This window comes from Chiloscyllium plagiosum, unplaced genomic scaffold, assembly GCF_037043375.1.
Source record: "Chiloscyllium plagiosum isolate Xiang-an unplaced genomic scaffold, Cpla_swu_hap1 HiC_scaffold_18, whole genome shotgun sequence".
NCBI classification, from domain to species: Eukaryota; Metazoa; Chordata; class Chondrichthyes; order Orectolobiformes; family Hemiscylliidae; genus Chiloscyllium; species Chiloscyllium plagiosum.
Window position 1 is genome coordinate 11,905,900 of NW_028270156.1, and position 13,897 is coordinate 11,919,796.

The 13,897-nt window shown below is 47.0% G+C and overlaps 2 protein-coding genes and 1 long non-coding RNA gene across 29 annotated transcripts in view; 2 read left to right on the forward strand and 1 right to left on the reverse strand.

Annotated features, from left to right (window-relative positions):
* LOC122557643 (follitropin subunit beta-like) overlaps nucleotides 1-4,024 on the reverse strand; it is a 104,401-nt gene extending 100,377 nt beyond the window's left edge. For 4 of the 24 annotated variants that reach the window (XR_015760097.1, XR_015760102.1, XM_087996291.1 and 1 more), the window contains exons 1-2: nucleotides 3,649-4,004; nucleotides 3,212-3,273 (exon numbers count right to left, since the gene is read on the reverse strand). Coding sequence is in view for 11 of the 24 variants with exons in the window: in XM_087996291.1 (XP_087852417.1) it covers nucleotides 3,212-3,273; nucleotides 3,649-3,886 (300 nt within the window). In the remaining 13 variants the exon portion in view is untranslated. Of the gene's footprint in view, nucleotides 1-3,201; nucleotides 3,274-3,648 lie in introns of all 24 variants that reach the window. The other 20 variants (XR_015760100.1, XR_015760098.1, XR_015760099.1 and 17 more) reach the window with 14 other exon arrangements.
* On the forward strand, nucleotides 1,671-3,638 carry LOC148146853 (uncharacterized). Its single transcript, XR_015760106.1, has 3 exons — nucleotides 1,671-1,853; nucleotides 2,000-2,236; nucleotides 3,271-3,638. It is a non-coding gene; the product is annotated as an uncharacterized LOC148146853 (long non-coding RNA).
* A 134-nt stretch (nucleotides 4,025-4,158) lies between the features above and the next one.
* The window catches only part of LOC122557641 (potassium voltage-gated channel subfamily A member 4), a 99,900-nt gene continuing 90,161 nt past the window's right edge, over nucleotides 4,159-13,897 (forward strand). For all 4 annotated transcript variants that reach the window (XM_043705431.2, XM_043705430.2, XM_043705432.2 and 1 more), the window contains exon 1: nucleotides 4,159-7,602. In XM_043705431.2, the coding sequence (XP_043561366.2) occupies nucleotides 4,174-5,619 (1,446 nt within the window). In that variant the 5' untranslated portion in view covers nucleotides 4,159-4,173 and the 3' untranslated portion in view covers nucleotides 5,620-7,602. The remainder of the gene's footprint in view (nucleotides 7,603-13,897) is intronic.

The window sequence follows — 13,897 nt, forward strand, 5'->3', positions numbered from 1 at the left end:
GGAATGTTGGCCTGGCCAACAGTACAGACATCCCATGAATTTTTATAAAAATTGGAAAATGTTAAATTAACAGTTTGTACCAAATGATGCCCCACTCCCAGAGTATTTGGTCCAGTGGAAACACTGTAACAAAAGTCAAAAGAACTGTGGACGCTGTAAATCAGAAACAAAAATAGAAATTGCTGGAAAAGCTCAGCAGGTCTGGCAGCATCTCTGGAAAGAAATTAGACTTCACTCGCAGCTTGAGTGACCCTTCCTCAGAAACATTGTAATTTTTGTTTTTCTTGCCTTGTTTTGCAAAATTCCAATCCACAGTGCATTGTGCAACTTTGGACAAAGGCATTATCTAGTAAATGTCTTGGTCCATCTATTTAATATGTTGAAACAAGCTGAGGAAAGCTCGATAAAAGCAAATTACTGTGGATGCTGGAATCTGAAACCTGAAACCTAAAAGAGAAAATGCTGGAAAATCTCAGCAGGTCTGGCAGCATCTGTAAGGAGAGAAAAGAGCTGACATTTCGAGTCTAACTGACCCTTTCACAAAGGGTCTTTTCTCTCCTTACAGATGCTGCCAGACCTGCTGAGATTTTCCAGCATTTTCTCTTTTGGGCTGAGGAAAGCTATCTCAAATAGTGAGACCAATACATATCAAAGGTTTGTGGTTATAAATGTGTCACTATTCCAATCTGTCAGGCAAACACCTTTATTCATCATCTTTAAAGCCAGTATTATTTATTTTCTAATCAACTTTATAACTCTGTGTTTAAGGACTTACCAACTCAGGAAAAGTCACGGTGTGAAATTTCAATCGAATAGGCTAATCTATTTGGAAAACATCATGTATTTTCATAAAGTCAGTATCCTGATTTTTTTTCTTTGGAGCTTTCTCCTCTATACATCATTCCAACACTGAAGAATAGAGAGAAAGATAAACAAAGAATGCTGGAAATCTGAAACAAGAGCAGGAGCTGGTCTCCATTTCTCTCTACTGGGAAGATCAAGTGTGGAGAGAGCGGGAAATTGAAGAGCAGATGCACAGTTCCACTAACTGCTGTCCAAAGCGACCGACTCCTGCGGGGGTATTGACGCAAAATGAGCCCCTCACTCCCTCAGAAGAACCACCTCCCACCCTGTCCCGGACCTATTGCAATGGTTCTTGATACATTGAACACACCTTACACCCCCGCCACAGTCCATGTTGCTTCACATGGTTGACTGGACCGGAAACCTTAACTCTGCTTTCACCCCACAAATGTTTCTCCAGCAATTTCTGTTTCATTTTTTTCTCTCTCTGAGCAGTAAGGAAGGTTGTTTCAAATTTAAATTCGCGTGGCCATTGCTATATTTTAACAACCTGTTGCCATTTCTTGAAGTAATGCTATCAGGTTGACAAAAATCTAAATTGGAAGGTGGGGGCGGCCCCAAACTCTGAACTTGTTATTGTTTGGTTTTGTATTGAGAACTCCCATTAATCGCACGCACACACACGTGTATGTGTATACATATATATATATATATATATATAACGTGGTTATGCAAGTGTCGCGGCTAATAAAGTTACACTGTGGACATTTCCAATAAGCTGCAATTTCTGTTGCGACCACTAAGTGAGGCTGTAATGCTGCCGTGTTTGGGGGTGAATCACGAAAAAAACACTTTGCTTTGCCCTTCAGAATATACAGCACCATTGGAGTTGAAAGCAGCAACATGTAGGACTAACTAACGTGTGAAATTGTAATGATAAATATAAGTATTCTGGCTTCAAACAGGTAAATCAAAAAAGAAAATACTGTTGTTGAAATTGGTTTCAGGAAGCCTCACTATCAGCAATTGCAGTTTCTCCTCGATTTGAGGTAAATTATCAATAACCTGTCATTGTTTCAATGACACGTTAGGCTTGAATTGCACGGATCATTGCACCTCTGGCTTGGTTTTATTTGTATATGTCTGTTTTGACGGCTGTTTGCACAGAAATACAACTCTCTGCTTTTCCTCGTAGAAATCTTGCTTTGAGAGATTTCACTCGGGAGACAGGTCACTTGTTAACGTGGCCGGAGTGGAATAACAGTGACGACTCGTTCCCCCCACCACCACCACCCCAATCACTGTCTTGTTCACTGTGGTACCGTATCTTGTCACTGGCAAAGCAGACGAGAGAGTGGCTCGACGGAATCTCTAAGCGCCATGGGTACCAGATGGAAGCTAAATTTTCACTGTATTTGTCGAGGTTAAATCTGTGAGTATTATTGGCCTTTGCTTCTCGTACATCATTTCATGTTCTAATCTACCTGCAGTAGGGCTGTTTGGGGATATGAGACGTGTTCGCGTTAGAACGATTCGTCTGCGTTGACTGAAGCTGAAGAGAATGTAAGTGAGGTTATGAGGCAGTCTGCAGTTTTTGCTTCACTCGCTGTGCAATGTACAGACGAATCAATCTCGAGTGTCTGTGTGTGTGTGCATACTGTATTTCACAGGCACACAGAACTGGAGCTGCCCAGTTCGAAATGAAGCAATCAAAATTGTTTCGAATGAAAATACATTATTAATCCCGTTGCCTCTATGGTTGTTTAGGTGTGTGTGTGTGTGCAGCTCTACCTTGGCAGCGATTTAACAGAGTAAATAAGCATCCCCTTCTCTTCCCACTTTCCGGCGTTTAGTTGCTGTAGGGTTCAGGAGCCTTGTTGAGCCAGGGATGTTAAGACGCGTTCACGCATCAAGGACATTGCAATAATCGGGGGGGGGGGGGGGGGACGGGGTGCTGAGGGGGTGAGAGGCTCGTTTTGTCTCAGGACCCTGGTCATTTTGGACAGCGGTTAGTGGAACTGTGCACCTGCTCACAATCCACCCCCCCCCCCCCCCCCCCCCCCCCACACACACACAAATTTAATAAAGGAAAGCAGGACATCAGATGTGCAAAAAATACACTATGTTTGTTTTGTTTTGGTTCAACACGCCCCTCTTCCCTCCCTCCCCACACCCCCCCCCCCCCCCCCCCCCACCTCGGTTAAACTCAAAACAGAGATGTTTTGTCTCTCTCGTGCCAGGAAGAAATCGGCTGATATTATTCATTTATGCACCACGTGAATTCAACCTAGAAATTATTTGACAGGAGAGAAACGCTGTGGAGGTTGGAAATCAGATTTCCAAGTTTTTTTGTTTTGTTTGGGTGGCGGAGTTGAGGTGCCTATTAATAACACGCACTGTGCCTAACCTGACGATTCCAGCAGCAACCTCTTCCGCTTGTTTTTTTTTTGTTGTTGTCTCTTGCAGAGCCTGTGAATGGGGCAAGTCACAAAGTGAACTCGTCTTTGCCGGTGTTCCCCCAGCACAACCCCCTCACCTGCCCCACTCGAGCTTCCAGTCACCCCTCAAAGTTCGATAAGTTGTTGGAACACATACACAGAACTTGGAACACTCACTCACAAGAAAGGGGAGAGACAAGTTTTACTTGAAACGAGAAGACACGGTTTTGTAAAGAAAGGGGAGAGAAGCAGTTTTGTTTGAACACAACAAGACAGTTTGAACACAACAAGACAGGAGAGAAACAGTCCCGATTGAACACACATGCAAGCAGAGTTTTGTGAAGGAAGAGAAATAGTTTTGTTTGAGCACACGACATTTTTGTGAGGAAAGAGGAGAGATACTCACAGGGCAGCGAGTTCTCTATCGTTGCTGGTGGTTTCTTGAGGCTGGCTTCATTGAGAAAGGGACATGGAGGTAGCGATGGTGAGCGTGGAAGGCGGCGGGTGCAACACTCACCCGCCTTACGGTTATGCCCAGCGGCTCGCCAATTCCCGGGCGGCCGCCGCTGCCGCTGCCGCTGCCGCCAACAGCGGGCACCAGGCGGCGGCGGCGGCGGGAGTAGGCGGCCGGGATCCCGGCCCATGCAACCACAACAACGGGGGCAGGAGGTGGCGGAGAGGGGGCCGGCAGAGGCGGAGGAAGAGAGGGGAGACCAGGAGGAGGCGGGGGGACCGGCCGGGGGGAGACATCGGTTCGCGCCTCCGGTTGGATGAGGAGGAGGAAGAGGAGGAGGAAGGGCGGAGGGAAGAGGAGGAGGAGGAGGAGGAGGGAGAGGAGGGAGAGGAGGAGGAGGGAGAGGAGGAGGGGGAGGGGGGCGGTCTGCAGCACCGCCGCCGTCCCCACTGCGGTTCCCCGCACCGTTACCGGACCATGGACGGAGAGGGAGCGCCGTGGGCAGCGGAGTCTCCGGGCGGGGGAGCCTGTTGCGAGCGGGTGGTCATCAACGTGTCGGGTTTACGGTTCGAGACCCAGGCTCGGACCCTGGGCCAGTTCCCGGACACCCTGCTGGGCGACCCGAGCCGCCGCATGGGCTACTTCGACCCGCTCAGGAACGAGTACTTCTTCGACCGCAACCGGCCGAGCTTCGACGCGATCCTCTACTATTACCAGTCCGGCGGCAGGCTCAAGAGACCGGCCAATGTCCCCTTCGACATCTTCAGCGAGGAGGTCAAGTTCTACGAGCTGGGCGAGGAGGCGACCCTCAAGTTCCGCGAGGAGGAGGGTCTGGTCAAGGAGGTGGACAGAGCCCTGCCCGACGATGAGTTCAAGCGCCAGGTTTGGCTCCTGTTCGAGTACCCGGAGAGTTCGAGTCCCGCCCGGGTCATCGCCATCGTCTCGGTGCTGGTCATCCTCATCTCCATCGTCATCTTCTGCCTGGAGACCCTGCCCGAGTTCCGGGACGAGGATTTCCCGCGCCCGGCCGGGGGGGTTCCCGCCAACCGGACCGCTCGGCCGGCGGCGGGCTGGCCCCTGGCCTCCCCCTTCGGTGACCCCTTCTTCATCGTGGAGACGGTGTGCATCGTGTGGTTCTCCTTCGAGCTCCTGGTGCGCTTCTTCGCCTGCCCCAGCAAGGCCGCCTTCTTCCGCGACCTCATGAACACCATCGACGTGGTGTCCATCGCGCCGTACTTCATCACCCTCGGCACCGACCTGGCGAGCCGCCAGACCAACGGCCAGCAAGCCATGTCCTTCGCCATCCTGCGCACCATCCGCCTGGTGCGGGTCTTCCGCATCTTCAAGCTCTCCCGCCACTCCAAGGGCCTGCAGATCCTCGGCCACACGCTCAGGGCCAGCATGAGGGAGCTGGGGCTCCTCATCTTCTTCCTCTTCATCGGCGTGGTCCTCTTCTCCAGCGCCGTCTACTTCGCCGAGGCGGACGACCCCAAGTCGCAGTTCACCAGCATCCCGGACGCGTTCTGGTGGGCGGTGGTCACCATGACCACGGTGGGCTACGGCGACATGAAGCCCATCACGGTGGGCGGCAAGATCGTGGGCTCCCTGTGTGCTATCGCCGGCGTGCTCACCATCGCCCTGCCCGTGCCCGTCATCGTCTCCAACTTCAACTACTTCTACCACCGAGAGACCGAGAGCGAGGAGCAAGCGCCGGCGTCGCAGGCGGCTCCCGCCAGTTGCCCCTCGCTCCTCCGCAAATTCCGGCGCTCCTCCTGCTCCTCCTCATCGCTGGGCGCCAAGTCGGACTATGTGGAGATGGACGAGAGCCTCCGGGAGTCCCTGTGCCTCAAATCCAAAGGCAACGGCACCGAAAGCGCCAAACCGAACGCCCTGCACCTGAAGGCGGTGGAGACCGACGTGTGAGCACCCCCCCTCCCCCCTGGACCCCCGAGGCGTTTCAGACTCCCCCCTCTATAGCCTTTTTAATCTCCAGAATAATTTGTTGTCAAAGCACTAACGCTCTTGCCCCTATTCAGTGCTCCAGCAGCAAGCCAGGGGCGCGGAGAGACTCACAATCTAACGGGATAAGTTTCTCTCTCATTATAGACACACACAACAAAAAAACCAAAACACACAAAATAAAGCAAAATCCGCAACAGGCGGTGCATGCGACCAGGAGAGACACCCATAAAGAGCGCGGCGACCCCGTGGCTGGAGAAATCATCTTTCTTTTTGCACTGTGTCCGCTCTCAGACGGAGACCAGAAAGAAAAACTTACTTTTTGACACTTTATTGGCGGATTGAGGCAACCAGGCATCTGAACTCAAACCCAGGACACTTCTTAATTTCGTGTGGGGTCGTTAGCCATTTTTACATCGTGTTTTCCCAGTGCTATATCCCCAAATCGTTAGTAATGCCTCCCTCCCCCCCCCCCCCCTTTCTCTGTTGAAGACAGCCAAGTCAGTTTCTATAGTTTAAGAATCGTCGGAAACTGCCCGATGGTTCAAACTTTTTAAAAAATCTGGTCTTTCTGTTTTTCTTGTAGAGAATACAATCTCTGACCCAGTCAAACTGTTGGTATTTTCCCGCCTGATTTATCAGACCACATATTTTATTTAAAAGCAAAGCTGAAATTATGACAATTTCGTATTTTGAGTTCATTAATCTGGACACAGCAGTGACTAAGCGCTCCAAAAAAATATACTTTTAGTCAAAGAAAGAAGTTTTAAGAAAAAAAAAAGTTTGACGGGGAACTGCTAACTTCTGACCAGTAATAACTGGTTAGCAGGTGGGACTTTGTTACACGTACAATTCGGCCAGTGGGGTGGTTGATTAAAAAGGATAATTAGGAAGGCAGCCAGGAGAGGAACACAGCGAAAGAAACCGAATTTGTGTCGATCGCCTGTTCAGATAATCTCCAGCTTTCTTAAAGTCGGAGCGAGTCACTTTCAGAGCGCCGTCAGGGGAGGGTGCTGGATATAATTTCATTTAAGCATAATATTAACCCATTAGAGATGGGGAAAACACTGTTGAATTGTCCTGAACTGTTTGACGCGTGGCTGTGGTTTCGAGTTAAGTAACCCTGGTAAAAACAAGGACTGCAGATGCTGGAAACCAGATTCTGGATCAGTGGTGCTGGAAGAGCACAGCAGTTCAGGCAGCATCCGAGGAGCTTCGAAATCGACGTTTCGGGCAAAAGCCCTGTTGTACACCACTTGGCTTTTACACTCTTTCTTCCTGGTCTGCCAACATAAAGAAACAAAACTGTGAACTTTTGGGAACTCAGCTTGCTGTCTCTTGTGTACTAACTCCCCGCCCCCATACTGTGAAAGATTGTCAAAGACACGAACTATCGACAATCCATCGGAGGTGACTTCAGTCCACATTTACAGAAATGAAACAAACACAACGAGATTGTAGCGAAACCTGAACTTGCACTTTTCAGAAAACTTGCTTTTGCGGCATCTTCGCCTCAGCCGGAAGCAGAGACTTTCCTTATTAAGGAGATAAAAGTCCAGCGGGAGTAACTAGTGATTATTGCTACGTTTCCTCGTTCAGACGGACTGAAATGAATGCAGTTGCACTTTGCGGATGTACAAAGTTAAAAATCACACAACGCCAGTCTATAGTCCAGCAGTTTATTTGGAAGCACTGGCTTTCGGAGTGCTGCTCCCTCATCAGGTGGTTGTGGATGTAGGTAGCAGACATTAAATATCCCGAAGGATGGCTCTTAATGTTTTCCTCAAAACGACCAGAGCGCAAGGGAATGCAACAGCCCTCGCTCTGAAAGGCATATGTTGTGGATTTTTAAACATATATATACATAAACACTTTGAATGAATGATCCTCCTCAGAATCCGATGTCCTAGAAGTCGGAGAGTAACGCACTCGTGGTGAACCGAGAAGGTATGAAATGGTTTAATTGTTTTTTTAATCGTTCGGGCGCCGACTGGGGGGATGTTGTGTTTCAGTTGCAGACTGGCAGGCCGCAGGCGAAGATTTCAAATTTCCCGCTGGTTTGGCAGCAGACGAGCGAGCGAATGATTGTTGGCACCCCAGTAGGTTTCAAGAGTGGCAGGGCCCAAACCAGAAATTGCTGGAGAAACTCAGCACGTCTGTCAGCGTCTATGCAGAGAGAAAGCAGAGTTAACACTTCCAGATTAGTGACCCCTTTCCCACTTCCTGGCCAGTGGTCTTACACCACTCCTAAGTATCCCATATTTCTGTTCAGGGAACAAAGTTACAATTTTTGGTCAAATGATATTGGATTAGATAGGTATGTGCGGATGGGCCAAAGGGCCTCTGTGACAACGTTTAGGTCAAATCAATTGGGTTTAAGACTCCATTTGTCCAAGTGCTCGTTCTCAATGGTTGGATCTGTCATTGCAATCTGTTAGAAATAAATTTTCGGATGAAATGTTTTGGTGGCTATGTTACCCATGCTGACTATCAGAATGATTGGGCAGTATAGTACATGGTATAGAATCAGTACTGATGCCCCACAGTCCCAGGGACCCAGATTTGATTCCAGTCTCAGGTGACTATCTGTGTGGAGTTTGCACATTCTCCCCGTGTCTGCGTGGGTTTCCTCCCACAGTCCAAAGATGAGCAGGTTATGTGGATTGGCCATGCTAAATTGCCCGTAGTGTGCAGGTTAGATGGACTAGCCATGGGAAGTGCAGGGTTACAGGAATGAGTTATAGAATGCCATTCACAGGATTGGGAGAAAATGATGACTGGAGATCAGAGTCAAAGAGTGTGGCACTGGAAAAGCACAGCTGGTCAGGCAACAGCCAAGGAGCAGAAGTCATAGAGTCGTAGAGATGTACAGCATGGAAACAGACCCTTAGAGTTGATGTTGATTCTCCTGCTCTTCGGATGCTGCCTGACCAGCTGCGCTTTTCCAGTGCCACACTATTCAGGGCATTGGCAGGGGCTTGATCAGCCAAATGACCTGCTTTCATGATTCTATAATACCACAACTGCTGACCTAAGTAGAATTTCTAGTTGCCCAGCAGTTCAGGTTCATGTGAAAACTTATTAAGTCACAACCTGATGTCCATGTCATAAGGAAATTATTCACCATATTGTTCAAGACCAATTATTTGTCAACACCTGGAATATTGCCCACACGCTGTTCTGCTCTGGTTGAATATGGCATCGCAATCATTTTATTTTTAAATCCCGTTTGACAGAAAGCTTCTTTATTTGCACTCATTGTCTGGCACAGGAAAGCCACGATGTGGAGGAGCCGGTGTTGGACTGAGGTGGACAAAGTTACAAACCTCGCAACACCAGGTTATAATCCAACAGGTTTATTCGGAAGCACTAGCTTTCGGATCTCTGCTCGTTCATCAGGTGGTTGTGGATCATAAGACCATAAGGCACAGAATTTATAACAAAAGATTACAGTGACATGCAACTGAAATGATATATTGAACAAACCCAGATTGTTATTAAGTCTTTCAACTTTTAGAATGGGTTGGAGGTTTCGTTTCATTAATATGTAAATCCCAAAACTTCTGGAGTTTACATGTTAATGAATCGAAACCTACAACCTGGTTTGTTCAATATATTATTTCAGTTGCATGACACTGTAATTCTTTGCTATAAACTCTGTGTCTTATGTTCTTATGTTCCACACTTGATGAAGGAGTAGCACTCTGTTGGACTATAACCTGGTGTTGTGTGATTTTCAACTTTGCCATAGGAAAGGATAAAGCCAATCAGTTGGAGAAGCTGGTGCTTTTTAGGAAGCACTTTCAAACCTAAACTAAACTTCTTGCTGAGTTCAAACTGTAGTAATGCAACATTCAGTGCATGTAAAGGGGTGGCACAGTGGCTCAGTGGTTATCAATGCTGCCTCACAGTGCCAGAAACCTGGGTTTGATTCCCATCTTGGGTGACTGTCTGCGTGGAGTTTGCACATTATCCCCGTGTCTGCATGGGTTTCCTCTGGGTGCTCTAGTTTCCTCCCACAATCCAAAGATGTGCAGGTTAGGTGAATTGGCCATACTAAACTGCCCATAGTGTTAGGTGTGTTAGTCAGGAGTAAATGTAGGTAAATAGGTCTGGGTGGGTTGCTCTTCAGAGGGTCAGTGTGGACTTGTTGGGCCATTTCCACATTGTAGGGAATCTAATCTCAAATAATATTTACACATGTTGGAGCATTAATCAGTTCCCCCCCCCCAAGCAAAGTTCTTTGTAAAACTATAAATTAGTTTCTTCTGTATAATTTGGGAACTCCTCAAATTTTGGTAGTGTATGACCCTTTCCATTTATAAAGAGAGATTATCATTACATGAGCTGATATACATTATATCTGCATATGTATACATGGCTACTTAGCTTGCTTTCAAACCTTTGCTGTTATCAGCACAAATCAAGTAAAGCCACCATACTCCCTGAGGATCTCTTTCCCACTAGAGGGAGGCCATTGTTGGTTTTTTAACCTGAGGGTCACCATTACTCAGGCAAGGGGTGAAGATGAGAAGGAAAGTCGATCATGGTAATTTCAGTCAGAGCAGGAATTAAACGAACGCTGTTGGTGTAATTTTACGTTACAAGCCAGCTGTGATCTAACTAATCCTCAAGTCTAACTTTCAACTGACTCAGGGGCTGGGCTTTTTGATGGGATGTGAATCTCACTGTGGTTCTCCCCTCAGATTGCACGGGAACAGACAGCTGGCTGCAATTTTCAGAATTGGCCGATTAGTGACAATTGCCTGAACTCCATTTAATAATAATAATGGAATTATTAGTGGGTTCTGAAAGCTGCCAATCTAGGTTAGCCTGTATTGTATGTATGGTGTCTCCATCTTGAAGCCCCCATCACTCATTAAAATAAAACCAAAAAGCGCCCTGTGAATCAAGATTCAATAGGAGGGGCGGAACACCCTTCACAGAAAAACCTAATGTAGCAGATGCACCAAAGTAGGCAAGTAAGTGGGGAGGACCTCCCAGATTGTGTGGAGTGTTGGCTTCCTTCACTGACTGGAGATTTCTCCGCATCACTAAGTCTATTCCCAGTGTTATGGAGTAGCCGATCCTAATAGGTCTTTTACACCTTAACTGGCAATGTGCCATTTTTGGACAGGCAGGAGGTGGGAATAATATTGCAAACCAGGCAGCATTAGGCAGTGGTGAAGTTGCCGGTTCAGGTATAACCTGACCCTTTCAACCAGCTCCTTCTTCCGGAAGAATGGGCCTGAGGTGGATAAAATGGTGCTTACAAATTATTACATGCTTCATATCAAGCAGGCACATGTATCGTTCAATCCTGTCTGTGCTTTTTGTTGATAAATCAGCTCAACAAGTTGTGAAGATCCTTCAGAATGAATACATTGAGTGTTCATTACGAGTGCCCTCTCAAACCAATAGCTGAATTACTGAAGTACGCCTGACATCCCCTTCAGTTCAACAATCAAAATAAGGAACTTAAATTCAGGGGAGCACTGGTGAGGAATTCTACCTGCCATGAAAATCATTTGCTTGCATTTGACGCACCATTTTAAACATAACCAGAAAGCCCAGCATTATCTCAATACAAATCTCAGTCTTTTATCTGACCAACATGCAGCAGCATTTCAGCAACATTCCAGATGCACAGATGTCCAGTGAGACAAAGAGATTTTATTGTTAGACTTTTATGCAATGTTAACTGTCTCAATAAATGGATTAAATGTAGCACATAATCGTTCTCACATTTTTAAATGCCTTTGCAGCTCTATATTGCCTTCCACATTTTAAATTCTCTCTGATGGCCCAGCCACACTGGATGCCAGGGATATTCCTGAGTCTTTTGAACTCAGTACCCACATGGAGTGAGAGAAAAAAAATTCTCCAGCCACCTGTGCCCACTGAATTGGCTGATCTGTAACCTAACTCAGTATACCAGCCTTTGGCCCATTTCCCTTAATACCTTAGCTTAACAAAAATGCATCTATATCCGATTGAAAATTAATGACTGATCCAGCATCCACTGCCACTTGTGGAAGAGAGTTCCAAATCTCTACCACCTTCATGTGTAGAAGTGCTTCCTAACATCTCCCCGTAATTGTTAGACCATGCTCCTAGTTCTATTTATTGAACTGCTCCACTTATGATAATTTTGAGGTCATAGATTCTGCAAAGGAAGAGTTTATTTACTTGGATTAAAAGTCAGAGTAACTTTTGATGGTGAGATACTGAGGCTTCCTTCTCTCCCTTCTCCGTAAATGAAAGTGCTATGCATCTTCCACTAATAACATTGCCTGCTTGAAGCTTAGTTTTATGTTTTACATCCAACTACTTCACTTCAGGTTTGACAAAGACTAAAATAACCACTCTGATATCAGGGGAAGCTTTTTGAGTATTTTACTTACATTATTAGACAAGATAGAGTCAAATGTCTGACATGTGATCCTCTTCCCATTTAGTTTCCGACCTATCTCCATTTCACCATTCATTGTTAGTTCAAAGTTTGGGTGAAGATTTGTAGCTCGGGTGCTCCTTTTTTTTAGATTAGATTACATTACAGTGTGGAAACAGGCCCTTCGGCCCAACAAGTCCACACCGACCCGCCGAAGCGCAACCCAACCATACCCCTACATTTACCCCTTACCTAACACTATGGGCAATTTAGCATGGCCAATTCACCTGACCTGCACATCTTTGGACTGTGGGAGGAAACCAGAGCACCCGGAGGAAACCCACGCAGACACGGGGAAAACGTGCAAACTCCACACAGTCAGTCGCCTGAGGCGGGAATTGAACCCGGATCTCTGGCGCTGTGAGGCAGCAGTGCTAACCACTGTGCCACCGTGCCACCGTTGTTGTGGTTCTGTTCGCCGAGCTGGAAATTTTTGTTGCAAACGTTTCGTCCCCTGTCTAGGTGACATCCTCAGTGCTTGGGAACCTCCTGTGAAGCGCTTCTGTGGTGTTTCCTCCGGCATTTATAGTGGCCTGTCCCCGCCGCTTTCCGGTTGTCAGTTTCAGCTGTTCGCTGTAGTGGCCGGTATATTGGGTCCAGGTTGATGTGTTTGTTGATGGAGTTTGTGGATGAGTGCCATGCTTCTAGGAATTCCCTGGCTGTTCTTTGTTTGGCTTGCCCTATAATGGTAGTGTTGTCCCAGTCGAATTCATGTTGCTTGTCGTCTGCGTGTGTGGCTATTAAGGATACAGGAAAGCCACACACACAGACCAAGTCCTGAACTTGAAAGCAACCACCCCAACACACACAAACGAAGTTGCATCAAGACACTATTCAAAAGGGACACAACACACTGCAGCACACCAGAACTGCAAAAAGAGGAAGAGGAACACCTGTACAAAGTATTCGCCAAAAACGGATACCCGCGCAATTTCATCAACAGATGCCTAAGAGAAAGACAACGGAACGAGAACATGCCGCAACCCAAAGGACTAGCCACACTACCATACATCAGGAGCATTTCAGAACTGACAGCCAGACTACTGCGACCACTAGGACTTATAACAACACACAAACCAACAGCCACCCTCAGACAACAACTCACCAGAACGAAGGCCCTGATACCCAGCATGAACAAAACTAATGTAGTGTACAAAATTCCATGCAAGGACTGCACAAAACACTATATAGGACAAACAGGAAGACAGCTAACGATCCGCATCCACGAACATCAACTAGCCACGAAACGCCACGACCAGCTATCCCTAGTAGCCACACACGCAGACGACAAGCAACATGAATTCAACTGGGACAACACTACCATTATAGGGCAAGCCAAACAAAGAACAGCCAGGGAATTCCTAGAAGCATGGCACTCATCCACAAACTCCATCAACAAACACATCGACCTGGACCCAATATACCAACCACTACAGCGGACAGCTGAAACTGACAACTGGAAGCGGCAGGGACAGGCCACTATAAATGCCGGAGGAAACACCACAGAAGCGCTTCACAGGAGGCTCCCAAGCACTCAGGATGTCACCTAGACAGGGGACGAAATGTTTGCAACAAAAATTTCCAGCTCGGCGAACAGAACCACAACATTCATTGTTAGGACGTTAAATGATAGGATGTTAAATGTTAGGATGTTAAAGGGCCTTTAAAAATCCTTTCTTGTTCCCTAAATGTGCCTGCTTATCCACTTTTCTGTTTCAACATCCACATGGTTGACTTTTATAATTGGGTTTTCAAAAGAGCGGTCAGGTGTGTATCTGAAGAGAGAAAATT